Raw genomic sequence first — 27,735 nt, forward strand, 5'->3', positions numbered from 1 at the left:
GAGACAAATAATGCTGCTCTGCTCTTTAGTAGTTTATCCTGTTTGGTTTTTTTTTACCTTTATCCATTTAATGATTAAGACCCTGTACAATAATATCAGCTGTTCAGTCTATTACGCTTTATGATTATTTTATTTTCTAATATTAATCACCTGCTGTGTCATATGGGTTTCATGTCATTCTGAAAGCCATTTTTTCTTTCTTTTAGTATAATCGTTGACTGCTAGTTATTCAAGATAAAGATTTCTACAATAAAGTTTTGTTAAAAAACAATTCCGTTGGAAGACCTTTTTTTTAAACTGTATTTAAACAAAGTAAGCACAAACAAGTAAGGCAATTACAACAGTGTACCTTTGTAGAGGGCGTAGTAGAGGCAGATTTAGAAATGGAAATACAAAGTAATATTTATAAAGAAAACATAAATAATAAAATAACTTAAGTTCCAACAAGAGGATTCATATGGGCAATTCCATTAATAATTCAGCCAGGGTATTCATATGATTCAATACATTTCAGAGACTTCAAATATAACTGGAATTCAAAGGTTACCATACCTCTAGGAATAGAGGCTGAAACGATCCCTCGATTGATTCAAGTACCTCCTTTATTAAAATTCCTCAATGTTACGGTCTGGCTCGGATGGCCGCAACAAGAAACAAGGAGGACACGACAACCACCAGCATTTTAAGCCTTTTAGAGGCATTTATTTAAAAAATATGATGTCTAGGGAAGTGGGCATCACCCCAAGAAGTCAACAGGCATCGGCTCCAGCTCTGCCTTTGGGTCCGGATCTTCTCTGAGCCTGGATCTCTCCCTCTTGGACCTGATGTCTACCTTGAGGCTGGAACCCTCCTCTGGGCCTGGTGTCCACTCTCTGGACTGGGTCCTCTGTCTGGACCTTGGCGTCTGTTGAGGCTGAAAAAAAAACCTGCCAAAGAGTGGATCAGTGCTCCCTAAATACCAACCAGGTGGCTGCAATCATGGGGCACCTCCCACAATCAAGGGCCTTAATTAGCGACAATTAACTAACCCCAATTGCCACATGGAAACAAGTTTAAGCCCTAGAAATTAGATATAGTCTATCTACATACAACTAATACCCAAATGTCTGAGAGCCTGAGAACTGGAATTGAGAAACGTAAAAGAATACAGACACAACAAGCCAAAGAAAACCACTTATATGACTCTTTTATTAACCTAAAATATTTAAGTTAATACATATTTATTAACCTAAATATTTAGGTTAATAAGAGAGTCATCTGCTGTAACAATATGTTTTTTTTTAAATCACCATAGATAATTAAACATGATAAACATGTTTTATTTACTGCTTACTAATAAACTTACTAACTAAGCATGATTTTAGTCATTTTAAGTATTTAAAGCTGCATTATGTTAAATCAACACATAAATTCCATTGTGTTTGCTGATGATGACATCAGACCCATGGAACTTCCAAGAAGCTTTGATTTAAGACCCATGCATTCATCACAAGGGTCTTGGATTTTTGTCATTAAAGGAGGAATTTTTGGCAGAATTTTCTCATTTGTGCTTGCGGATATCGGAGAAGAGACGCGTCCAAGAGTTCAAGAGAGTTTTACTTCATTTCAACTGAAATACAGTAGAAATACAACGATGGAACGTAAGTATTTTCTTGGCATAGTTATCAAGGATAACTAGATCACAATTTTGGAAAGATATTATTGGTTTGACAGAATTATTAGTGATTTTTTAATTAAGATTGTTGGTTCGAAACATTTTTTTTTCAGTTTGAAATGGAATAGTTTTGCTTCTTTTATGTAAAGATTCAAGATGTCAGGACTGTTGATTTTTCGATTTTCTGCATGTTTGATAACAGTGAGAAGGAAGAAATCTGGAAAAATTGGCTCCAACAGTTGACTTAAAGTTTTTTTGTTCAAAATGATTTCATGTGAAAATGTCAAGATCACTGACTGTGATAACTGTCAGAAATAACACTGAGACTGGTTTGGCTCTATAAATGAGAAATAAGTTTTTACAATTTAAAATTGAATAGTTTGTTTTCTATTTTATGCAAAAATATTAAAAAATTGTTTTTAGTGTTGTATATTTGACAATTTGTTTGAAACTACCAAAACAGTTAGAAGGTCCAAATCTTGAAAAATGATCTCCAGCTGTAGATTTAAAAGCTGTTTAAAGTTAAATTCAAGATGCAACAATTTATTTGTTTTCAGTTGTACGCAAAGGTGGAAAATATTACATATATATATATATATATATATATATATATATATATATATATATATATATATATATATATATATATATATATATATATATATATATATATATATAGTTTTTTTTTTTTTTTTTTTTGATTCCTCTCACAATGGTGAGAGGAATCAAATCTGGAAAAATTTCAAAGCTGTTTAAAGTTATTTCATTTGAAGACTGATAATTTCCAGAAGTAATGCTTTGATTTGCATGAGAGTAAAGTTAAATAAATGACAGTTTTAAATTTTATGAATGGTTTTAGGACGGTGAAACTAATTAAAAGTCTTGCAATTTTGTCATATGTTTGATATGCTTTGTGTTAAAGTTACTGACCAACTCTCCATGCCTCTGTTTTGGTTTAGAAATTCTGAGAAGAAGTGATCGACTGATGGTAAATGGATATTATGGATCTGACGGAAAACCAACAATCTCATATAAAGAGACCAGGATCAGGTAAACTAAATCAACAGAAGTATTAAATTCAAGACATGGCAAAAATATTTCTTCCCCTTTGAACTTTTTACTTCTTTTCATGTAACAACCACAAACATCTGTGTACTGTTTAGCAATTTAGCAAAAAAGAAAGAAATTTGTATTTTTTTGCCAAACAAATTTCTGTAGCAGTATATTTTTCAGCCCTCAAATTCTGATGCCTCTAAATTATGATTGTGATGTATGTTCCATTCTGACATCACAACTGCCTTCCGATGTCGTTTAGTTACGAATCAGAGTTAGGAATAGACACAGTAGAGAAATTCAAGTGATCAGTGTCTATAAAAAGTATTTATCCCCTTGAATGTTGAAATAAATAATATATTACAAAATTTGGCTTGTGTGACAAAAAAAAAAAAATTACAAAAAAAAACTTTAATGTTGGCTGGACCTTCTTTGAATTAGGTCAGTCACTTTTAAAGGGCGTGAATATTTATGCAGCCATTTATTTTAGGTCAAATATTTTTTGATTATTATTTTTAAATAGGTTAGTTTTCACATTGACATTATAAGATCTTTAGTATATTTTTTATGACAAAAATGCCCAATTTTGATGAAAAAGCTGTAAAATGATAAAACAGTCAGGGGGAGTGAGTATTTTTTATATGCACTTTACAGCAAGCAGTAAATTACAGAGAAAAGGACCTGAAGGACCTTAGTTTGAAAGCAAATCCAAACTAACTTAAAAATATATGATGGGAAAAATAAAAACGAGGCTATGCAGGAATGGTTAATTTACAGCATAGGAAAACAATACCGCACATAAATTAAAATTGCAAACTCAGATCAAAAGAGATGTGGAACTAAGTATGGCTGTTCAAAATTTTTTACAAAGTTTGTGTTTGCAATGTGATTATGTTGAATAATAACCCAAGTCTCCCTGGAATAATAGATTCTTATTCTCAGTGGTGACTTCCTGGGTAAGTAATGGGTAATTAAAATCAAGATATGAAAAAGTTCAAGGGAAGTAAATACTTTTACAAAAAAAAACCCTGCAAATTTAACTCAATAATGTTAGGATTTATGTATCTGTTTACATATTTGTGTTTGTTCTGCCTTGGCTGAACAGGAAGTGGACATACCGTCGGTATTCCCACACAGAAAGAAGAAAGACCTCATCAACAAACAACACCAACAGCAGCAGCATCAACAGGGGCCTGTTGATGTACACGCTGAAACATTGTTTTGTCAGCGTCATATTCCTCGCCTTGTTTTACGGTAAATGATTTTCTTCTACAAATAGCCAAGCACCAATATTTCTAAGTTTTGTAGAGAGTTTTTAGTCTGAAAGCAGTGTCACTAATCCTGTCACCTTCTTCTCATTTCTCCATATTTGTCAGGATTTACCACCATTATTGCTCCTTTGACGATGGAACCTGCGGTTTCTTCGCCCTCCATCATAAACGCAGTAAGCTTTCTGTTAATCAAAACCCTTATATGAATGTCCTCTGCAGTGATATGACCAAACATCTAACTTCAATTGTGTTTAGGTTTCGGGCCCAGAATGTGAAGATGAGGACAGACAAATTCAGAAAGCGAAGGAGGGGATGGGTGTACTTCAGAACAAGGTTGGCTACCTTTTTCCGTTGGCAGATACGATGGCCAACTTTGCTTTGAAATCACAAGGTAAGTCATTACTATCATAAATCTGACTGAATGTTTCAGGCTTAGATGATTTTAATTCACTTTCTGTGTGTGTTTGAAAACAGGAGCAAAGGTGTTATCCTATATGCCATCAGCTGTACATCCCAAACAAAGACAGACCCTAAATTGGTTTGGAATTGCGTTACAAATGCCGTCAGTCACACCAGACGTTGTTCTCCAGGTATGACATGAACTATGATCATAATGTAACATGAATATGAAGCAGAATGGTATTTCTATATGATGCAATATTTAGAAGGCTTTTTGTTTATTATTTTAACATCCCACTGAAACTTTGAACTCTTCTTCTCTTCAGGGGAGGACTCGCCTACAACCAGGAGAGTGCTGGGCATTTGAAGGGTCCCAGGGACATTTATCCATCGCCCTGTCCCACAGAGTTGTTGTCAGTCATGTAACCTTGGGTCACCTGCCTAAAATGTTGTCCCCGACTGGCAAGTCCTGGAGTGCTCCCAAGGAGTTTTCTGTCTATGTAAGCCACAAGTATCTGAATATTAAACAGCAACACTCAGTCTAACTTTCAGAGATATTTATAAAGACATTTATAATGTCTAATTTTGTTTTGCAGGGAATGAGGGATCCCGAACAGGAGTGGACTCACCTGGGAACCTTTCTGTACGATGAGAATGGAGAGCCGCTTCAGACCTTTGAACTACCGGTACGTTTATCCCAATTACTTGTTTAGCTACTTTGCTTAATCATTTTGCAACATATTTATAGCTATTGAACTTTTCAGTGCTTCAATGTTTAAAATACAGACATTATTGTATTCTATTGGGACATGAAAACAGAAACATGCTAACAGAAAGTAGCTCATATTTGTGAATCGGATAAAAAATTCTACATGAAAACAAAGTAGGCTGATCTCGGTCAAACTGGATGCAGAGCATCTAAGAATTAAATTTTTTCAGTCTTGCCAGATTCTGTTTTGGATTTATGTCTGGACTTTGACTACACCTATCATATAAGATGCTTCATCTAAACCTTCCTATTGTATTGCTGACTGTATGTTTAGGGTTGTTGTCCTACTGTCCACCCAGTTTTTAAGTCTTCTGCAGGTTGCCTTCAAGGACTGGTCTGTATTTATAGCTCTGTCCATCTGCTAATGAAGACCACCCTCACATCATCAGCATCCGCTTCACTATTATGTGTTATGTTCTGTTGGTCTATCACATAAAATATCAAATTCATTGACATTTGTGGTTGTTAAATGGGAAGATGGAAAATATTCAAGAAATATTAGAAATCTTGCTGGCCTTTGCAATATCTAAACAGTGAATGCATGTAATTAAACTTCCTATTTAGCTTTACCGATTTGATATTCAGCTAACATATGATTTTGTCATTACAGAGCCACAGAAGAGCAGCTTTCCGCTACATAAAGTTAGACATCAGTAGCAACTGGGGCCATGTGAAGCATACTTGTGTCTATGACTTCCGGGTTCATGGAAAGTTTGCACCAGAAGACGGTAAATAAAGGGTAGCAAGTACAGACCGAGGTAGGTGAATGTGGAGGTGAATCAGACCGGAAACATCAGAATGTGGTATGTCACCTCTCTGGTGGGGAAGGAGCCGGAGCTGGTGTGTGAGGGTGAGAGGTTCCAGCTAGGAATAGTCGGTCTCACCTTGACGCATGGCTCTGGTTCTGGAACCAGTCTCCCTGAGAGGGGCTGGACATTCTACTCTGGAGTTGCCCACGGTGAGAGGCGCCGGGCAGGAGTGGGCATACTTGTTGCCCCCTATCTTGGCGCCTGTACGTTGGGTTTACCCCAGTGAACGAGAGGGTAGCCTCCCTCCGCCTTCGGGTGGGGGGACGGGTTCTGACTGTTGTTTGTGTTTACGGGCCGAACAATAGTTCAGATTAGCCACCCTTCTTGGAGTCCTTAGAGGGGGTACTGGAGAGTGGCCCTTCTGGGGACTCCCTTGTTCTGCTGGGGGACTTCAACGCTCACGTGGTTGGGAGGAACTGGCTGTCTGGCTGGCTGGCTGGCTGGCTGGCTGGCTGGATGGCTGTCTGTCTGGCTGGCTGGCTGTCTGGCTGGCTGACTGTCTGGATGGCTGGCTGTCTGGCTGGCTGTCTGGCTGGCTGGCTATCTGTCTGTCTGTCTGTCTGGCTGGCTGTCTGTCTGTCTGGATGGATGGCTGGCTGGCTGGCTGTCTGGCTGGCTGGCTGGCTGGCTGGCTGTCTGGCTGGCTGGCTGTCTGGCTGGCTGACTGTCTGGATGGCTGTCTGTCTGGCTGTCTGGCTGTCTGGCTGGCTGACTGTCTGGATGGCTGTCTGTCTGGCTGGCTGGCTATATGTCTGTCTGGCTGGCTGGCTGGTTGTCTGTCTGGCTGGCTGGCTGTCTGGCTGGCTGACTGTCTGGATGGCTGTCTGTCTGGCTGTCTGGCTGGCTGGCTATCTGTCTGTCTGGCTGGCTGGCTGGTTGTCTGTCTGGCTGGCTGTCTGGCTAGCTGGATGGATGGCTGGCTGGCTATCTGTCTGTCTGGCTGGCTGGCTGGTTGTCTGTCTGGCTGGCTGTCTGGCTAGCTGGATGGATGGCTGGCTGGCTGTCTGGCTGGCTATCTGTCTGTCTGTCTGGCTGGCTGGCTATCTGTCTGGCTGGCTGGCTGGTTGGCTGGCTGGCTGGCTGGTTGGCTGGCTGGCTGGATGGTTGGCTGGCTGGCTGGCTGGCTGGCTGGCTGGCTGGCTGGCTGGATGGCTGGTTGGCTGGCTGGATGGCTGGCTGGCTGGCTGGATGGATGGATGGCTGGTTGTCTGGCTGGCTGGATGGATGGCTGGCTGGCTGTCTGGCTGGCTGGATGGCTGGTTGGCTGGATGGCTGGCTGGATGGCTGGCTGGCTGGATGGATGGATGGATGGCTGGTTGTCTGGCTGGCTGGATGGATGGCTGGCTGGCTGGCTGGCTGGCTGGATGGCTGGTTGGCTGGATGGCTGGCTGGATGGCTGGCTGGCTGGCTGGATGGATGGATGGCTGGTTGTCTGGCTGGCTGGCTGGCTGGCTGGCTGGTTGTCTGTCTGGCTGGATGGCTGTCTGGCTGGCTGTCTGTCTGGCTAGCTGGTTGTCTGTCTGGCTGGCTGTCTGTCTGGCTGGTTGTCTGGCTGGCTGGCTGTCTGTCTGTCTGGCTGGCTGGTTGTCTGGCTGGATGGATGGATGGATGGATGGCTGGATGGATGGATGTTTTCCCTGTGTTTTGAGGATTTTACCTCTTATCAATATTGCAACTAACTTTGTGGTTTGTGTTTTCTCAGCCCATTTGGTTCCAGCTTTGTGTTTGTGTCTCTTTCCTGTCCTCTTGTTCTTCGCCAGCCAAGGCAGATGGCTGCTCATCCTGAGTCTGGTTCTGCTGGAGGTTTCTTCCTTTTTAAAGGGAGATTTCCTCCCCACTCAAGCACTGTGCTTGCTCAGGATGGGGGGTCCCATCAAATTACTTTTGATGGGACTCGCTCCCCTCTGGAGAATCGCCACCTTAGCGTGGTAGAGGGGTTTGAGTACCCCAATGATCCTGATGGCTTAGTTGCCATTGGATTCCACTCCCAGTCGGGACTCCAATGGCAAAATGGCCTCAGGGTAGGGGTCAGACTAAGAGCGATTCAAAACTTTATGAATTTTCCCCAAATGGATTAGGTTGTTCAGGAAGATGGCTGTTTATTTGCCACTGACGCAGATTCAGGATAGAGAAAGTGAAGATGTGATGGAAACCTTTGGGTGTGTTACAAACATAACTGATTTTGTTGTGAATTCATGATATATCACTAAGCTGACAACTAAATCTTCATCCACAGGGCTGTGATTTAGGAACCCTTCTTCCTGTTAAGAACATCATCACCACTATCAGGACTGTAAAGAGAGGTGGAAATTAGCCAGCTGGCTATAATCTCCATAAACCAAATTTAATTGGCTGAACTTAAAAGCGATCACTGATAAATGGTTATTATTCACTGAGAAATATTTGTGAACAAACTGAACCAAACCACAAAGATAACAAAGCATGAGATTGTGGTTATGGTAACACAACAGTCAAACTATGAAGATTATTATTTGCACTTTTATAAAGTAAACTTGCCAACTCCTTTTAATCTCAAACTGGAATATTGAAAAATTTGAAATATTTTAATTTAGCTGTGCTGAAACCATTAAATAAAATTTATTCGCATTTTCATTCTCATTGTCATTCTCAAGAAACTAAATTTAAAAATCTAGATATGTGTTAAATTTAAGCATTTATGAGCCCCTGAAGGTCTGAGGACGCTAAGCAGTTGCTTTATTTAATTATACCTTAGGCCGGCTCTGTACAGTCAGGATGTTTTCCACTCTCCTTTTTTTATTGGAGTTGGGTAAATTTTTATGGACTGAATAGCTCAGCTTCTCAGTGGTTTCTGCTGACTAAATTTTGATCTGGGTTAGATATGCAGAGCCTTCAGATGACCAAGTGAATACCTTTTATTTCTATTTTTGAGAAGTCTTTGAAAAATGGAAACCAGTGTAGTCTTCTTTCAGTAGTCAAAATTGGATGAAGGCAATGTAATATATTTCAGTCAACAATAGCGTTTGCCTATTATAACCTTATTATTAGATCATCTAGATTTAGTTTTATTTTAAGGTTTTAAATTGTTGCTTATGCTTATTTTTTCCAAGACAACTTCAGGTGTCAGTTTTCAGCTCTACATACCGTAACATTAGACCTTTTTCACAGTGCAATAACGGTTTAACCCTTCAAAAAGAAAAAGGTGGCCGGATAGTAACACAAATTGTTTCTTTCTTCGCCTCTAGGTGGCAGTAACACATTTAACACCGCCTTATATTAATAAAAAAGAAGAAACCCCACAACAACTGTCATGGCTGCCTCCTGCTCCTTCGTGTGCTGTGGAGAAGAGACTGAATCCGATAAAGCAGCTATTGGTGAATATATCTCCGTTATAACATATAAAGTCATCGAACCTGAATTTCAACTACGACATCGTCGCTTAGTGTTGTGTGAGATTTAGAGACAGTGTTTAGGGAATAGTCCGGGTACACGTGGTCAAACTGCGTCTCGCTCGCTGCAGTTTGACTTCAAACCCAGGAATAAATGCACTGTCCTCCTCAAATGTGTTGTATCAGAGGTTAACAACTGGTCTCTGAATGTTTCTCTCACACAGTCCGCTTTTCCAATGGCTGCGCCACCAATGCAGAGAGCCTCGATTTCAGCTTGTACAAGAACAGAGATGAGAACAACCCGAGGAAGAAGAGCAGGCGGTTGCTGGTGAGGAAGATGTTAGTGCATGATGGGTTTCTTATTTCTGCATGCCCAGGTCGTACTGTTCGGATTTTTATGCGTATCATGTTTTTCTTCTGCTGAGGTTGCTGAATCAAACAGACTGAGCTATGTTGGTCAGAATTTTGGAGCGGGATCTCTGAAATGCAACAGCCTCTGCAAGTAAGTACAATTATATTTATTATAGAACGAATTGTGTTGGAGGTTTTTCTACTTCAGATGTCGATTTTAAAGATGATATCCTGTGGTGTATTTTCTCCACTAACAGATGTGCACAGAATAATCATGAGCTGGGTAAAGAAGAATAGATTTCCACATAGGAACAAACTCTGGGTCTGTTTGTGTTCATAACGTCATAGGAGGTCTACCAATCAAAAATGGTAACCTGACATTAATATGGTGGAAGAGCTAACATCAGAGTAAATGGGGCTACAAAGCATTTGCTTTGGGGGTTTTAATACAGAATCATTCGACATATTACAGATTTTAGTTTTTAAGGATTTTTGAAAACTCTTAATCCTTTTCCATCAACTACATTTGTGGTTAGAAAAATGTCTATGGTTCATAGTTCTGAGTGATTTTGTAGTAAAGTTGGGTTAAAAGCTTTAAACATAATATCTGGTGTTTTCCCAGATATTATGTTGGAGTGCTGAACAAACAGACCATGCAAATGGAGGTGCATAACGCTGTGCTGTTCAACATGCAGCCTGTTATCCCAGGTAAAAACGAAAACACACATTGGAACTGATTGTAACATTAGTGCCTCCCATTTCCTTTGAAAATCATTGAGAACTGTCCAAAAAGCTTAATTACTGTGCCTTCAATGCCAGGGGAGACATCAACCACCAAACCTCAGGATACTTCTCAATCCTACAGAGACAAAGTACACTTTTTTTTTCTCCTCCCACCTAATTAAACCATAATGACGTAATAGACAGAGGTCATGTTTAAATCTGATTCCTTTTGTCTTCAGGTTGACTTGTTGATTGAGACATTTGGCACCAACAAGCAGAAACGAGCCCTGGCTTCCCGGAGGCTAAACCAGGTGGGTAGCAACGCCCTGCAGACCGCAGTGGCTAAAGCTGCCACCTCTGTTATTGAAAAGAAGGGTCTGGAAGGTGAGTTTCTAACTGCTCCTCTGTCTTAAAACGATGAGTAAAGAGAGAAAAGAGCTTTGACTCTTACTTCTTTCTCCTTGTGGCTATGTTACCAGATACATTTTAAATTTTTTTTTCCTCAGCCCTCCAACAGGAAGTGATTCAGACAGAGTCCCAAGAGACCCTGGCATCCCACCTGCCTCCTTGCAATCCAAACGCAAGCAAACGAGAAGACGTCTACCCATTTGATGAGCGTATCTTTTATTTGCTTCCTATCATTGTGTGTAAATCCTTAGGAATATAACCATAGTTTTATGTCTGGAGTTACAGTGGAGGTTTTCTCCATCTTTAACTGATCTCCTCAGTCCTGAGTCCAGTCGAGCTCGCTGCTTTGGAGCAGCCTGGATCCAAGATGGCAGCACTCACCAAGGAGGAGCTGCAGAAGATGAGAGATGAAGGAGGGTAGGGCAACAAGTTGTTCACAATTCCTGAAATTTCTTTAGCAGAGTGTTTTCCTGCATGATGTATTTTATTTTTACTTCTTGATTGAAGGTCACTGAGTGTTGTGAAGCACTTGGAGAGCATGCCGTCTGAAGGTGAAGCCAGAGAGAGAATAGCACGCTGCGCCTTTTATCTCTCTCTGCTCCTCAAACTGGCGAGTCAGAAGAGCATCCCACGCAAGTGTGAGTACATCTGCTTTTACTCTTCTTAGCTGCTCTTCGTGAAGCAGGCGTGTATAAAGGCATTTATACAGGTATATTAGGGTTTGTACAGACCTGCAAGAGAGATGGGTGTTTAAAGAAAAAAAAAATTATTTATTTACAAAAATGTCAACAAGTGTGAGCTTCCAAAGAAGCTAATAAAAATGACAAATATTTTAGATGAAAATGACAATCTAAACTGTCCATTTATTAACAAAGTGTAAAATCATTTTAGGAATAAGTAATAAGTAAACGAAAGAAAATTACCATTCAGCCACTTGCCTGATATGTGGTAGCTGGAACAGCTGACAAGATATATCTAAAAAAAATTAAAATAGCGTGAAAATATTTAATATTTCTTGTCACTCCTTTCAAAAATGTTTATCCAGCAAAGGAAATATAACATTTACATTTAAGGTAAAAATATGCTAATGGCAGCATTATCTTCTGGGATGTTTTTCTGTGACTGAGCCTGGAACATTTTCAACAAAGTTGAAGGGGAAACAGGAAAAATAGGAAGTTGTAGAAGTAAACATTTAGCAAAGCACTCAAGATCTTAAGCTGGTGTCAAGATGTTTTGGCAAATTAGCGCAGAATCACTGGAGTACTCTTTGGGAAAACTCAGCTGAAATGTTATCGTGACTCAGCCGTGGGATAGTCTAGTCCTCCTGCCTGATTCTGACTGAATGTTCAGACTCTAAAAAAACAAAACATGTTCTTTTCCTCCCCCAGTTGAGTCACAAAAACTCTCCAGAAAGTTTTACTTGTGTGTGCCGAATCGTCAGAGGGGAAAGTTATTAGAACTTTCTTTGCCATAAAGTTCTGCTGTCTGTTCTTTGTGTGTACAGTTGGATATGATGAAGGCTGCCCTCGCATCATTCAGAACAAGCTGTTCAGAACTTTCACTGTGGAGAGTTTCAACAATGGGAGGTATGATGATGACGTGACGGTTAGCTTGACTTGTCATTTTGCACCAATTCTTCAACCAGAAAATTTCATCCTGTAAAAAAAAAAAAACTTTGGACTGACTTTGAAATTTGTTGTATTAAATAAATAACCCAATCACATCTTTTATCTTTATTTTTTCCCGCCCCGTATTTAGGGTGCAGAACATAGTTTCAACATCAATGCGTGCCAAATTAGCAGCGTACAGTCTGGCTCTGTTGCTGCACATGGGACACATGACTGCAGACCTCTCGTTACTGCATCGTGATCTGGGACTCACTGAAGCCAAGTGAGTTGATTTAATTTTCAGTGCTGGAAAAAAGTATTTACATCCAGATTTTGCTGGGGTTTTTTTTTTTCTTTTTTTTTGCCACACTCAAATGTTTCAGATCAAACAGATATTGTTATCAGCACTACTAGAGTACATAGAAGTACTAGAGTACATTTTCAAATGATTTCATTTACTAAGGGAAGAGAAGCTATCCTATGTGGATTTAAAGTAATTGAAAAGGGTTAGAAAGTTTTTGTGGCCATAGGTGGAACAATCATTAGGGGGCAATTACTTTCTAACAAAAGGCAAATTTGTTTTTGATAGAAAGTGCTGATTGTTTATTAAGGAGAAAACTATTTACTCTGGTTGACTTTGTCTGGCGATCTAAGTGATTTAACTTTGACAAAACAGCAAGAATAGAAGAAATCGTTAAGGGGCCAATGCATTTAGCATCACCGTTTATCTGAGTCAACATAATCATTAGATTTTAAAAAGTGTTATTTAAACTATGACAGTATTAGTACGTTTCTTTTTCCTAAATAAAATCTCTGACCCACATGTTATGTGCAGGATGACCGAGATCGCAAAGTCAATGGGACTGTCTTTGATTAAACCAGCCAGAGCCAAATGGGACGAAGCCGCACTGAGTGACGAACACAGGCAGGCCACCGTTGTCCTACCACTGGTCAAGTACGATAAGTTTGTCGAGCGGCGGAAACGGAAGAAGATGCATTAAAGTATAAGAAAAGATGGAAGGACTGAAGGAAATGGAAACATCACAAAGAAGAGCCGTTTATTATGTTTTGTAGACAAAAGAGGAAACTTTGAGTTGCACATCTTCTTTTTTTATTATTACTGTTGAGGATGTAAAATCTAACAAGCTGTAAACAACCTCTAGATGACCTAACATCCAGCTTTACTCTATAGGCACATTTGTAGACTTCACATAGACTACATTCACACTGTAGCCTGAAGTGACCTAACTCAGATTTTTTTTGGGTCGCTTTCAAGAAATTTCAGTCTGTGTTGTTCAGACTATCACGAAAAGATCAGATATAGGTCACATTAAGGCAAAAAAAATTGGAATTGGGTCACTTCAGGCTGCAGTGTGAACGTAGCCATATTGCACACTCTCTTTCTGTTTGGTTGCAAGAAAATGAGTGTTGGACATTGAAGCCAGAAACTCACCTTAAAACAACACACTGTGCAAGAGGCAGAAGCTTAATTTTGGCTTGTTGTTGCATATTCACTTCATACGATAATTTTTCCAAACCCCCCTGCTACAATTGTAGATTTTTTTTAAATATCAAAAAAGGCACAGATTTGTACCAGATGAGCTATAATTCCTAAAGCCTTCCCCTGCTGCTGGGATTTATTAAAGCACACGTCCTAAACAGAAACTATTAAAAGCAGAATGATAAAAACAAGTCTGCGGTGTAAAAGAACATTAAGATAAAGCTTCAAACATGCAGTTGATATTTGGATGAGTTTTTGTTCAAAACCTTGTGTGCAGGCATTTTATTGTAAAATTTTTCCTAATTTATAAAAAAAAAAAAAAACACATCACATGTATGTACAGAGCCAAAGGTAATGTCATGAATCCTGGAAGAAAAAGTCAGTACTTCTTTTGGATCATCAGTAGGTAAAAATTGGACAGTTTGGGACCCCACACCAACATACTTCGGTTTTTGCATGCTTGGCCGTTAATTCACAGGATGGAGCAGAACATGCTGCCGCTGTGACATCCGCTCTCTACGGCAGCGCCAACTCTGGTTGTCATGGAAATCCCAAGCCGTGAAGGATACTGGGAGGACGAGAGGCCAGTAGGGGAGCTGGCCAAAGGGCGAGGAGGCGGGTTTTCTAGAACCCATGGTGGGGAAGATGCACCACTGAAAAGTACAAAGAGAGAAATAAGAAGCATAAACTACAGGGTGCTTATGAAGATGATCTTAGTTCCTGCTTTTAGACCTTTGCTATTTGAGAAACATCTCTGTCTATTTTAGCTGTCCTTGTTGAGCAAATGATTTAAATATTCATACTCCTTAGTCACATTTTTCTTAAAGTACAACCATAAACGTCATTGTTTTATTTGGAGCTATGTGACAGAACATAATGCAGTAAATACTTGAGAAGTGGAAGGGAAATTCTATATTCAAAAGTGTGGCATGCATTTTTATTCAGACCCCTTCAGTCAATACTTTGTTGAAGTCACCATACTGCTGGAAGTCTTTGGAGGCGTTTCTCTACAAGAGACTAATGTTTTTGTCCTTACCTTTCTTATAAAACAGCCCAAGCTCAGGCTGAATGGAGAGCTAAAGTGCTCTAACTACTCTGTTGCATCACTGGTTGCATGTCATCTTGCTGGATGGCAAAGATCTGCCCCAATCTCAGAATATTTGCTTCCTCAAATTTAAAGTTTTGCTTTAGGATTGCCCTGCAGTTAGCTCAATGATGAACTCAGACCAGCTTAGCTTTTCCTGGTCAATAAAATTATTCCCACAGCAGTAACTACATAGTATTTGTTTGGTGTGATCTTTGGGATTATTTTTTCAATAAATTTCACATGTGAATATTGTTTACATCTTTTAACTTCATTACCTAAACCCAAAAGGTTGATCATTAAAATAAAACATAATACAATATTACAGATATATTTATACATATGACATATATACTTTAGCAAGGCACTTCTGACTGCCAAATAGTTTGGGTAAAAGCCTTCAGATTTTAGCATTTTACAAGCTTAAAAAAAAAAAAACTAATGTTCAAACCCAAACAGTTATTAATGGATCAACAACTACATTATAAAAAGGGGAAGGTTTTTTTTTTAGAGGTTATCCTATGAACAGCCTTTCAAGAAATTAATTTAAAAAAACTTGAGTCTTTTGTTTGAAATGGGATATTATTACACTGACTAAATTTCACCTGCAAATTGCATTTTTCTTTGTCTCTTTAGCTTTACAGTAATATCCTGACATTTTAAGGCAGCTACCATATACCATCTCTCAGGAACAGAGGAAGAGCTGCGGGTATAAATTACAAGAAAACATGTATGATAGTGTTCAATTTCTAGGAAATTCTGCAACTGAAATATCACTGTTATGAAAGACCTGCAGGAGCTGCTTAAAAAAACAAGACGGTTACTTTTCACTCAGTTGCTTGGTTACCTGTTATTAAACCTTAGAATACTGTTGTTACGCAACACGCAGGTTTCATTTCCAGCATCTGTGTGTAGGAGTGGCTTCTTGTTTTCTGGATGACCCTGAAACAGGATGTTGTCATGGACGACACCTTTTACTGGGCCCAGCAGAGCAATACCACAACCCTGTGCTGGTTGGACACGATTACGAACCACCTGGAGACGAGAATCATAAAACTCACATTAATATGCACAAAGACAAAGTGTTTCTGAAATAAGTCTAAGAGATCAACTCACCTTAATATCTGTGCTTGCAGAAACCTGGATGCCGTATCCACAGTTACTGACCACATCATTCTCCACTATCTGCCCGCTGCCACTAAACCTGACACCGTGGCCACTGTTTTCATAGATGCCGTTACCACGGAGCTCCACTCTGCAGTCCTTCTCCACTGTAACGCCACCCCGGCCATTTTCGACAATGCAGTTAGTAACGAGCCGGGTCAGCTGAGTGCTCTGCAGCACAGCAACGCCCGGGCCGCAGTTTCTGTTCATAAGGTTTGCAAAAACATTCAGGGCCTCGCTGCTCTTCACGTACAGGCCAACCGCTACAGAAAGGAAGAAACAGGAGAATTATGAAGGCTGACTTTACTGTGCTGTAAGAAAGCATTCACAACCTGAAGTTTTTTCCCCCACATTTTGACACCGTTCAACAAAGTTCATTAGTTTTTATGTGATTGACCAACACAAAGTTGTGCATAACTGTGAAGAAAAAACTAAATGATACATGGTTTTGAACCATTCTCCTAAACCCACAGGAGATTAACCTTCTGGTTAGGCTACATGCAAAATACTGTGTGGCAGAAAACTACATTATGCATAAACCTAAACACATAACACGGTGGTGGCATCTTCATATTTTGTGGATGCTTTTCTGCAACAGAGACAGTGAAGCTTGTCAGTTATTAGTAGGTTGGAACTAAATAAGGGTCAATCTTGGAAGAAAAACTGTCACACAGGAGCCCAACTGGACCTAGACTCCACATACACAGCCAGAATAGTTTAGATCAACACAGATGTGTTAGAATGATCCTGTCAAAGTCCAGACGTAAATGAAATTGAGAGTTTGTGCCAAGACTTTAAAATTTGTCTTCACAGACAACCTCAATCAAAATTGACAGAGCTCGAGTTATTTTGTGAAAAAGAATGAGGAAAACCTTTAGTGTCTTCATAGTTCTGCTCTACCTTGTGTTGGCTATTACATGAAATCCCAATAAAATACATTCACGGTTGTGTTTGTAACCTGCCAAAATGTAGAACAGTTTAGAGGTCATTTCTACTTTAGCCATGCACTGTACACATGTTTATGTGACATAGCTTAGTACCTCCATTGTAGCTCACACAGTTGCCCTCCATTAGCGCCACGCTGATAGAGCGCCGAGCAGAGTGCCGCTCATCCTCGCTGTCCAGATCACTCTCCCAAGCGAACAGTTCCCCCTCTTCATTGAAGTTCTCCTGCCCTTCCCTGGCCTCTCCTTCAACAACTCCTCTCCTTTCCCCATTGGCCACATCTCCACCCATCCCTTCCTGTCCAGGCCAGTTCCCCTCCCTGGCTTCAATGTTGTCTGGATCCTTCCTGCAGAACACCGCCAGTCCGTACATACAGTTATGAATGATGTAGTTCCCCAAAAGCTGGGGGAGGCTGGATGACATAACCCACACGCCACAGCCTTTATTACCTAGACAAATCAAGGGAGGAAAGTGTTTGAAAGCAAACTGGTCTAAAATGATATGCTCTCCATATAATGCAACCATTTCCAGACAGAAAGGACATACAGTATACATGATTTCCCTCAATAAGTCCACGCCCCCTCTCTCCCACCACCACGCCGTCGGAGTAGCCGTAACAGATGTAGTTGTTCTTCAGTATTGGGTCACCTCCTCTGCGGATGTCCACTCCTCCCCACTGGTTCTCTCTTATCACATTTTCTGGAAAGGAACAACATAATGTCTGCATAAAGAGTCTAGTTTTGCTGATGTGAATAAAGAAATGGTGCGAAACCACCCACACAAACCTGTTATCAGCCCTCTGCCATTCTCGTTTATAGCAATTCCCGCTGCCTGGCCTTGGAAGATGCAATTTCCACTACAAGCAGACAGAACAAACAGTCCCTTATGCTGCAGCTTTCCAAATTTTAAAGTAGACTTGGTTATCAAGCTACAGTAAAGGTAGAAAGTAAGTACATCCCATGATTTAATGTCTTGCAGCAACTTTAGCAACAATAAGCCCAAGTAGTATTTTGCCATACTGTCTTTATCAATCTGTCATGATTGTGGGAGAATTTTGTCCCACTTTTTACAAAACTGTTCCAGTTTGTTGGGGCTTCCTGGCATTAATGTAGACAAATCTGTCTCAGGGTTCCACTAGAGATGAAAAAACTTGAATCTTTTATTTTACAGCTGTTCAGTTTTAGATATGCTGCTGTATTTTGGATCTTGCAAACCTCATAGTGCCCCAATATTTTACATACAAAATAAGCGCAAATCACACCCCTCCATCACCATGTTTGACAGTTTGCATGAGGTGTTTGTGCAAAGTTTTGCTTTGCCACAAGTGGCACCATGTATTGTTATAGCTGAACGTCTTGACTTTGATTTTACTTGTTGAAAAAACATTATTTCAGAAATCTTGTGGTTACAGACACAGCCTTGCAATTGCTTTTACAAGGTAACTGCAGATGTCTGTACTTCTTGGCACTGTGTTGAAACACACATGAATCTTTCAGTCTAGCAAACTGCTAAAGTTTGTGTGCTAATAGAAGCAGTCCCACTCGTACATTGTTAGTTGGTGGTTTAATTAACTGCATCTAGCTGCTACTTTCCTTCCTAAATCATATGGGAGTAGCGAGGGTGAATGTTTTTCCAGAGACTGTGTTGCCAATCCCTGGAAACTGTATTTTCCACCCAAGTCTGAACACCAGGTCAGAAATGTTTCATTATAAGACAACTTATATTAAATAATAGTGACAGACTTGACAGGTAAAAATGGTGCCAACAGCAATTGCGAACTAATGATTAGTATAATTAATATTTTATTAAGTACTGATGAACAATTTTAGGTTCCTAACTCTCAGAGTGCTGCTCTGGCATGACTGCTATCCAGTGCTCAAAACAAGGCCCAAAAGGACACAAATCTGTGAGTATTGTGTGGAAGACCATGACTGATCTGCACAAAGCTCTGACCTTTATCTGACAGGGAATCTGAGCATAGATTTTTGTGAGCCAGGTCTTCTTGTCCAACATCAGTGTTAGACCTCACAAGTGCTCTCCTGAAAGAATGTTAAAAATTTCTATAAACAGACTCCTAGATATTGCAGACAAAGTTCCAAGATGAGCTGAAGCAGTTACAGCTGCAAAATGTCTTCTTAAAGTTAAAATGTGTGTAGAGTCAAATAATCCAGTAGTGTTAATAACTCTTTGAAAATTACCTTCCTAAAAAAGTGGTAGTGTAAATCTTTTTTTTCATGACTGAAGATGAATGAAAACACATGGGGGGGATGAGGGAGAATCCAGAGTGAAGAAATCAGGATGCAAGAGACGGCTAGTAATTAAACACAACCATATCCAAACATTGGGAATAAGATCCAAACAATTCTGGGTAATGTTTATAGAGTCTGACTTACCTCACCACTGGATTCCCGCTAAAGAGAATGTACACACCAGCTTCTTTGTTGTTATAGATCAGGTTGCTCCGAACTGAACCTTTCCCATTGCCAAGAACAACAATACCAGAACGCAAACCGCTGTGTATCTTATTGCACTGTGGAAGGAAAGACGGAATTTCAGTCTCAAATCCAGAAGCTCAGTTTTTGCCAGCAATGTCAATTTAATTTAGTGCAAATTCAGTACTTGTAAATAAAGGAGCTGACACCAGGGAGACTCCTTTTCAATTGGCAAGTGTTTCTGTCAATAAAAAGTTAAACTTTAATAGAAGGTGGTGTCAGATTTACCAGGATGATGGGGTTAGCTCCCTTTCGGATGTCCAGCCCGGCCTCCCCATTCGAGTGGATGTTGTTTTCTGCGATGAGGCCCTGAGCAGATAGGCGCAGAAACACACCTGAAGCACGGCACTCGCACACCTCGTTTCTTAGCATCACAATCTAAGGAAAGAGAGAGCAAAGCGGGAGCTCAAGTAACAGCCTGAGAAGGAAACCCAACCTAAATTACTAATGATACGAGTGCCTTAACTTGATATGTTCCTGGAAATAACTTGTGAAATCTGAATGTGTAAAGAAATATAGTGGCTCTCAAAATTGTACACACATTTGGTAAAATGCTTTGGTTTTATGATCTAAAACTTAGATCATGACAATCATGACATCAAAATTTTAATCTCAAAACATTGGTACAATTAAACTGTTTAAAAAAAACAAAAACATGGTTTTGCAAGTGAAACATTTTTTTATCCAACACCTTGCTGAACCAACTTGTGATTTAATATTTTCATCATCAGCACTCTGCATCTCCATTTAGCAACATTTTCCCACTTTGACATGAAAAAGTTCTCCAGATCTAGAAGTTTGTGAGGAAATCTCTTCTTCTTGCCCTCTTCTGGTGACTCCCCCACATATTTCTCTCAGATTTAGTCTTCGACCCTGGTTAGACCAAATCTTAAATTTTCCCATCATGGAAGTGTCTTTTATACAGATTTAGATGCATAAAAGTGCACAAACTCATGGAGATGCTTTTTAGTTCGGTATTGGGTCAGGAAATACTAGTATTTGGAGGTGGTCATAACTTTAGTGATAAAACTAAGTTTTCTTTGTACAACAGTTACCATCATGCCACCATCATGCTTCACATTGGGAATTGGATGTTTATACTCAGTGTGGTTTTTTTATGGAAAACATTTTTTTTAAATGCTGCCCAAATTCTTAAAGGTTATTAGACTCTAATAAAGCCTCTCACATAAACTTCCCCAAATGGCTCAAATCTGGCAGGTGGGGATGTTATTGGGAACAAAATGCTTAATTTATTCCAACACCTGGCTTCATTTACACAAAGAATACATATGGTTATTATCTTTATAAAGATTTTTGAGAAGTATTCACATTTCTAATGTTGCTGTTGCTCCAAATTTTTTCAGGTTGTTAAAGATTGTCATTTTGACAGATATTTTTCTACAAGTTCCCATTGTTACTTTGTAACTTCCCTGCAAAATATGACTTTAGCTAAAGCAGGTAGACATAAAGTCAGGAGAACAAACTAGGGTAGTTGATCTTTAACTTAGATTAAACAGAACCAATATACATGATGTGAGCTTCATAAGACTAAATGAGGAAATTGAATCAGAAAGTATTAAATTAAGGGCTTGAACAGTTATGCAACCAGACTACTATGCCTTCAACTGGTGGCTGGCACTCACTGATCAGTTTCCAGTGTTATTGTGCAAAGATTATTAAAGGTTATTGCACCTTTTCTACATCCCCACCCAAAACAAATGAGATTTTTTCAGTTGACATCGCACAGAATAAACATTTGATGTTATTTTTTATAATTTCTTTACATCAGAAAAACCCTGGCATTGTAACACGAACGTGTAAGTTTTTTTGTTTTTAGAGCCACTGCATTTTACAGATTTATTAGAGGAAAGAACAAGGTTTTATTTACTGTGGAATGCTGGATGCACCGGACGGCGTAGTTCAGGCTGCGGAATAAGTTTTCCTCCAGTCGAGCTTGCCCATAGTTTGACAGATGTACACCCCCCTTCCCGTCCCTAAACAGGCAGCGCCTCAGGATGCAGCCGAGGATTGATGATGCCAGCATCTGAGCCTCGGGGTCCCTGTCTAGCTCCTGCTGCAGGGTGAGAGGTTCAGGGGTCACAGATGGAGGGTTGGGTGAGGAGGCAAGAGGCAGAGAGCCATCCGCCCGAGGTTTTAGTAAATGGGATAGCCCATGGTGGTCATAAAGGATTTTGTAATCCAGCGTAAAGAGCTTCTTGTTGGTGTTAGTTCCTTCCTGGTTCTCCTCCTCTCCATCGCTGTGCTCGCCGTCACTCCAGGGATCTTCAATAACCGTGCCCCGACACACTGCATCTCCACCGGTCCGTCTCTTCCAGTCCTCCATGCTTATGTTCTCCTTTTGTAAATTACCACCAGGAGGGTCAGGCTTATCGTTGGAGCTGCCTTCGTGACCTCTGGGAGTGCTGCTGGACTGAGACGGGAATGACCTAGCCAGAGCGGCCAAGTGCTTGCAAGCCCAGTTCCTTTCTGATGCCGGAGGACCCTCCACAGTCACAGAAGCCGTGTCACTTCCAGAGAAATCACAGCTGTCCAACAAACTGAGGACAACACCCAGCAAGTGGGCAGAGCTGCCCTGGGAGAAGGAGCAAAATCGAGCCTGGCACGTCCCGGGGCCACGGATTTGCAGCTGGGCTCCCTCAAAATTGCAGTTATCGAGTTGGACATGACCCCATGATGTCTAGAGAAGGACAAGGACACAAATTGGCTAGAGTAAGGGACACTCAGCAAGACAGACAAAAGTATAATTGTGAAGATTCTTAATACTGCAGCTACTTGCAAAAATAATCCACACTACAATTGTGTAGTGAAAGGAAAATGTTCAATTATTTTCTAGTTTTATTTACAGATAAATGTCTAAAAAAAGAAAAAGTGATGCAATCAATTGTGCTCACTCCCAATTTTCAAGTCTTGCCACATATTGTCGATTGGATTGCTCTGACCTGGGACATTCTAGGACATAAATACACATTTATATAAACTTTATCATTGCAGTTCTGGCTCTATGTTTAAGATCACTGTCCTGCTGGAAGATGAACATCTGTCCACATCTCAAGTGTTTTGCAGCCTCTAACAAGTTTCCCTTCAGAACTGCCCTGTATTGCCCTCCACCTACCTTCCCACCAATTCTTTCATGCAACCATGTCACAGCTAAAAAAATGGTTTTGCCACAGCTTGATGCCGCCACCACGCCATATCATGTCCTCTTTTGAGATTATGTGTTCAGATTTTGTGCAGTTTAATGCTGCGTTCCAGTTACTAGCAGAACTGGGTAATTTTGACTTACCAGTCAGAAACATCAAATGAAACGTTCTCCGAAGTCAGATTCACCACTTGGGAGCAACTCTGAAATTCCAACTCTTAACTCGATCTGAAGTCAAACTCGACTCCGAGATCCGACTTACGAGGTAACTTGAGCGCAGCATTAATTTTCCACAACATACAGCATTTTTCATAAACACCAAAAAGTTCAAATTTGGTCTCATTTAACCACCTTTATCCATGTCTGCCGTGTCTCCAACATTGACATTTTGAACAGATTTTCTAGTGGCTTTCCTCTTCCCACACTTCCATTAAGGCAAAGATCTGCAGATGTGCACATCTGCAGCTCCTCCACAATGTTCTCCAATAACATATCTCAGGTTTTCAAGGAACAGCTGGATTTCTGCTAAGATTAAATTATAAACAAGTGGACTAATTACTATTTGGTGACTTCTGAAGGCAACTGATTGAAGTGAAGTTTATTTAATAGCATACGTATGCATCTAAAAGGAGTTAATATCTGTGAATGGAACAATTATTTTTATAAAGAAAACAATATAAAGCCATGTATCCTTTTCCTTTTCACTTCACAATCATGCATAACTTTATGTTCCTCTATCAAATGGAATCCCAAAGAAACAGAAAAGTTTGTGGCTGCAAAGTTACAAACTGAAAAATTTTAAGTGGTGCGAATACTTTCTTAAGATGCTGTGTGACAAGCTGTGTGACAACACCTTGTAGACAACAGTGGAGAACCAGGGTGGCATAAACACCAGGTTACACAGCCTGGCAGTCGGGCACTGCTGCTCAATGCAAACCAGGAGGGCCACTTCACCCAGTCGCCCCACACCGACCAGCTCCACAGGCACTTTCAGTGCCACTTCCGCCTGCTCTTCATACACCCCTGGATGGAGGACCACACGGTCGTATGGCCCCACCACACCAAGAGCCCCTCGCAGGGTCTCAAACTCACACCCGGGGCCCACATGCCAAACCCTGCGATCCTTTCGTCTGCGGAAAAAGAGCAGGCAGGCAGAAGACTGGAGCTCCTGTCCATTTCTGGTCCAGGTGCGGGTGGCGAGAGCGTGCTGTTTCAGGGCCTCCCTCCAGGACGGGGGCTCCAGGTGGGGCTGACTGGGCCAGTTGGGATGCCGGCACTCGGGACAGCCCAGGCAGAGCTGCCTCCAGCGAGTGTTATCAAGTGAGAAGATGAGCTCCCTCCAGGCACGGCACACCTGGCAGCAGCGGCCCAAGTCAGGGAGGGGGAGGTAAGCCAAGATAACCCTCCAGAGCTCCACGGGGAGACTACCCACCTCCATGGCAGCAGAGACACCTGGAGACAGGGGCACACCCAATTAAAGCAACAGGAAACCACTTAGGCAAACAATAATAACAAACGTACTTGATTAGTAAGGTTATACCATCACTGTGTTACTTCAGAGAGGAAACAATAGTGCAAGCTCTATATTCTCCATGTTTACTTGAGAACAAACATCCAGATCCTGTTTTCTTTAAAGTTTGATAGTTCCATCAATAAAATAAAAACAATGACGGGTAGCTAGCACGAAAAGAAACCGCTAGTTATTGCGCAACTACAGTTGGCTACAAATAATGAAACATTGAATACCTTACCTTTCAACAGTTCGCCATAGTTCGACGGATCAACACATGTCGGCTCGATGTTCCCAACAGCTGTTTACCGAGCGCTCCATGTCTGCATGCCGGGGGGAGACTCTCCTCACAGCCGCCGCCGCTGCAGCAGTTCACTGCAGCCTATCATGACTGCAGATGTGCCACCGAAATATGGAGCTCCGACCAAATAGGCTTCCAGTTTACGGCAGCAGGCGAACACAGATCTCCATCTTCCGCTTCCAAAAAGTGGGCGTTTACCTTTACGACCTCCCCTTCCCTTCTCCCTCATCCACTCCACGCACGCACGCACACGAGCGAACGCGCAATTTCAAGGCAAGACGACTGTAGCCGGAGACGGTTCTTTTATGCATGTTGACCTTTGCCAGTCCATCTGTTTGTCATGTAAGGATGTTTTGATGCATCAGTTGTCCGTTTATTATTGCAAGTTAGCAGGGGGAACTGGTTCCTATCTCCAGCAGTCATTGAACAAACGCCACAGTACATCCTGGACCGGACACCAGTCCATCCAAAGAGACACACACGAAAAACAACAATGCACGACGCACATAAGGTCGATTTAGAAAGACAATGTTTTTTCCCCCATCAACAAATAAAAAAATAAAAAGCAAGCAAGGCTGTTTGTAGTTAAATTTTATTTTAAACTACAAAATATATTAAAACACAAGCCCGAGTTTCATTTAAAAACTGGTTTGATTTCAATTTTGTGTTAAGAATAATTGTAAGACAACAAAATCACTGCAGCAGAGAAATTAAAGGGTATAATGGGCCATAATGATTTTTCCTCATCAAAAACATACCTGAGTTTTGATTCTTTGACGCAAAATTTAAGAAATTCTATAATCTTCCGGGGCAGCCAAAACAAACAAAAAAAAAAAGAAAAGAAAAGAAAAAAAACAACCAAACAAACAAATAAAAAAACACACAAAACAAACAAACAAAAAAAGGCCCGCACCACCACCAACAACAACAAAAACATACATGAGTATGAACACAGACAATAGACATACATATATTGTCTGTGTTTATAAAAATGTCATTACATTGTTTGAACGTGATCTCGAAAAATATAATCACATTGTGTGTCTATTGTTTTCTTTTTTGAAAAATGTTATTTGTTTGAAAGAATTGTTTGAATACTTATGGAAATGGTAAATTGCAGCCTGAGTGAGGGGAGAAAAAGAAAATGACGCACTCGGTTATATTTGGTGTGACCAGTAGGGGGCAGAGTGGCGCTTTGTTTCTTCTGCTGATGAACTCTTGTTTGACTTCCTCATTCCAAGTGCCCTTCAGTATGGAGAGCCATTTCAGCCAAAATTAAATAAATAAATAAATGGTGAAATAAATAAAAAAATGAGTAAAATAAATCAATAAATGAAGAAAATGAGTAAAATAAATAAAAAAAATAGTTAAATAAATAATTGAGAAATGGCTCTCCATACTTCTGCACATGGGAATAATAAAGATGTATTTACTCTTAATCTGCAGCTTGGTAAGTAAACCCGAGCTGAGCTGCACTGAAAGGAACAGTGGGATGTTTAATTTATTCTCCTATTTAATTGGAAGTGTCTCAAAAACTGTTAAAGTTACCTATATTTACTACAGACAGATTTTTGTTGCTGGATATGTAAGAATGATTTTCTGAATGAGTGGCAGAAAAAAATGTTCTCTACTGTTACACCGGCGGTTGATTACGTTGTAAGTGTTGGCTACATTTCACAGGATTAAAAACCATGTTTTTGTTGCAATATTTTATTAACTGTTTAGGTCGATGGAAAGTTAGTTTAATATAATTTTTTTTATCAAAATTCACATAAAAACAATAATTTTTTTGATTCAGTGTAAATATTTGGTGTCTTCTTTGACTTAGAAAAACCATGGGATCCCTCAGGAGTAGATAGCTGCAGAAAGGTGACCCAATGTACCAGTCGGGGATAAATGGAAGACGATGGGTGGATTGGTTTTATAAATCCAACCAGTCATATGAAAGTAAATGCAATAAGAAATGTATACTTTATTTCCTTTTTAATAAAATGTATTAATTCCTATTTCAAAGCAAAACGTTAGTTTTTGCAGAAGCATACTATATTTTGAACTGAAAACATGCACTTTGCTTATATTTACCCTCCTAGAGCAGAGAAACCTATGTCAGCATTAGCAGCAACATCTGGTTTTGTCCTTAGGCTCACTGAAGAACTGTGAAGCAGAGAGCGCTTTGCTTAAAATAATCCAAATTCATTGTAGTGCCCACGTTTTGCCATCATATGGCGCTGTTTGACCAAAAACAAAGTTATTCCTATCGATCCATCTTCTGTACACCCTTGTCCCTAGTGAGTTCGGGAGAGCTGCTGGTGCCTATCTCCAGCGGATGTTTTGGGTTGGGTAAACCCTGGACAGGTCGCCAGTCAACACAGAGACAGACAGGACAAACAACCATACACACACACACACACTCACACCTAAGGAGAATTTAGAGAGCCAATTAACCTGACAGGCATGTTTTTGGCCTGTGGGAGGAAGCCGGAGTACCCGGAGAGAACCCACACATGCACAGGGAGAACATGCAAACTCAAGGATGGGAATTGAACCCAGGACCTTCTTGTAACAGTTACAAAGTTACAAGACACTGTTAATAACATGTAATATTTTCTTAGAAAATATTTTCTTTTCTTGGTATCCATTCTCTTGCCTGTCAGTTCTTGCAGAATATCTCTCCCTTCAGTCAGCAAACGTTGTTGCTGTTTACATTTGAAGCTTCCATGATGAAAATCTATGCTTTGGTGGTTTGTTCTTGGACTTTCTGCCTGTAAGGAAAGAAATTATTATATTTTATAAGTACTGTTACCTCAAAAAAATATCCATGTGACACACATATCATGACAAACAATTTGTAATGATAATTATGTAGGAATGTGGCTCAAGCTTTAGTCATCTGGCAGTGATTGCAACTTACTGGAAATGTTAAGGTTACAAACTACCAACTGCATCACTGTGTAGTTATATTTATGTATATATATATTTTAAAAATCTTAAAAATCTTATTGCCCTTTGCATTGTACCTCAACAGAAAAGGGTAATTTCATATTTTATCTTTTTGAAAGCAGCTGTGGAAAATATGAGGAAATATTTAGTTGTGAGAAAGTGGTTACCTGCTTACAGATTAAAAGTTATCCACCTCGCATCTAGTTAATGTGGACACAGAGACCAT

The 27,735-nt window shown here is 40.2% G+C and overlaps 3 protein-coding genes across 3 annotated transcripts; 2 read left to right on the plus strand and 1 right to left on the minus strand.

The window, feature by feature from the left end:
- Window positions 1–1,633: 1,633 nt before the first annotated feature.
- Window positions 1,634–5,882, plus strand: LOC148161100 (SUN domain-containing protein 3-like). Its single transcript, XM_088007507.1, has 8 exons — window positions 1,634–1,640; window positions 3,845–3,961; window positions 4,084–4,151; window positions 4,234–4,369; window positions 4,453–4,568; window positions 4,704–4,877; window positions 4,974–5,063; window positions 5,757–5,882. Exons 1-8 carry the CDS (start codon window positions 1,634–1,636, stop codon window positions 5,880–5,882), a joined length of 834 nt encoding a protein of 277 aa, XP_087863633.1.
- Window positions 5,883–9,209: 3,327 nt separating this feature from the next.
- On the plus strand, window positions 9,210–15,247 carry polr1e (RNA polymerase I subunit E). The gene is made up of 12 exons (XM_014969303.2): window positions 9,210–9,308; window positions 9,548–9,651; window positions 9,749–9,825; window positions 10,297–10,382; window positions 10,494–10,546; window positions 10,637–10,781; window positions 10,904–11,014; window positions 11,126–11,222; window positions 11,313–11,443; window positions 12,310–12,391; window positions 12,564–12,695; window positions 13,248–15,247. Exons 1-12 carry the CDS (start codon window positions 9,245–9,247, stop codon window positions 13,411–13,413), a joined length of 1,248 nt encoding a protein of 415 aa, XP_014824789.1. The 5' UTR covers window positions 9,210–9,244; the 3' UTR covers window positions 13,414–15,247.
- On the minus strand, window positions 13,507–26,190 carry fbxo10 (F-box protein 10). The gene is made up of 11 exons (XM_014969302.2): window positions 24,510–26,190; window positions 23,612–24,210; window positions 21,487–22,296; window positions 19,827–19,976; window positions 19,500–19,636; window positions 17,892–17,962; window positions 17,653–17,805; window positions 17,202–17,555; window positions 16,114–16,424; window positions 15,845–16,032; window positions 13,507–14,566 (listed from the first exon to the last, which is right to left on the minus strand). The coding sequence occupies exons 2-11, from the start codon at window positions 24,194–24,196 to the stop codon at window positions 14,386–14,388; spliced, it is 2,940 nt and encodes a 979-aa protein (XP_014824788.2). The 5' UTR covers window positions 24,197–24,210; window positions 24,510–26,190; the 3' UTR covers window positions 13,507–14,385.
- Window positions 26,191–27,735: the final 1,545 nt, after the last annotated feature.

The sequence above is a fragment of the Poecilia mexicana genome, unplaced genomic scaffold (genome assembly GCF_051168715.1).
Source record: "Poecilia mexicana isolate PSO_F unplaced genomic scaffold, ASM5116871v1 scaffold_1, whole genome shotgun sequence".
NCBI lineage: Eukaryota > Metazoa > Chordata > Actinopteri > Cyprinodontiformes > Poeciliidae > Poecilia > Poecilia mexicana.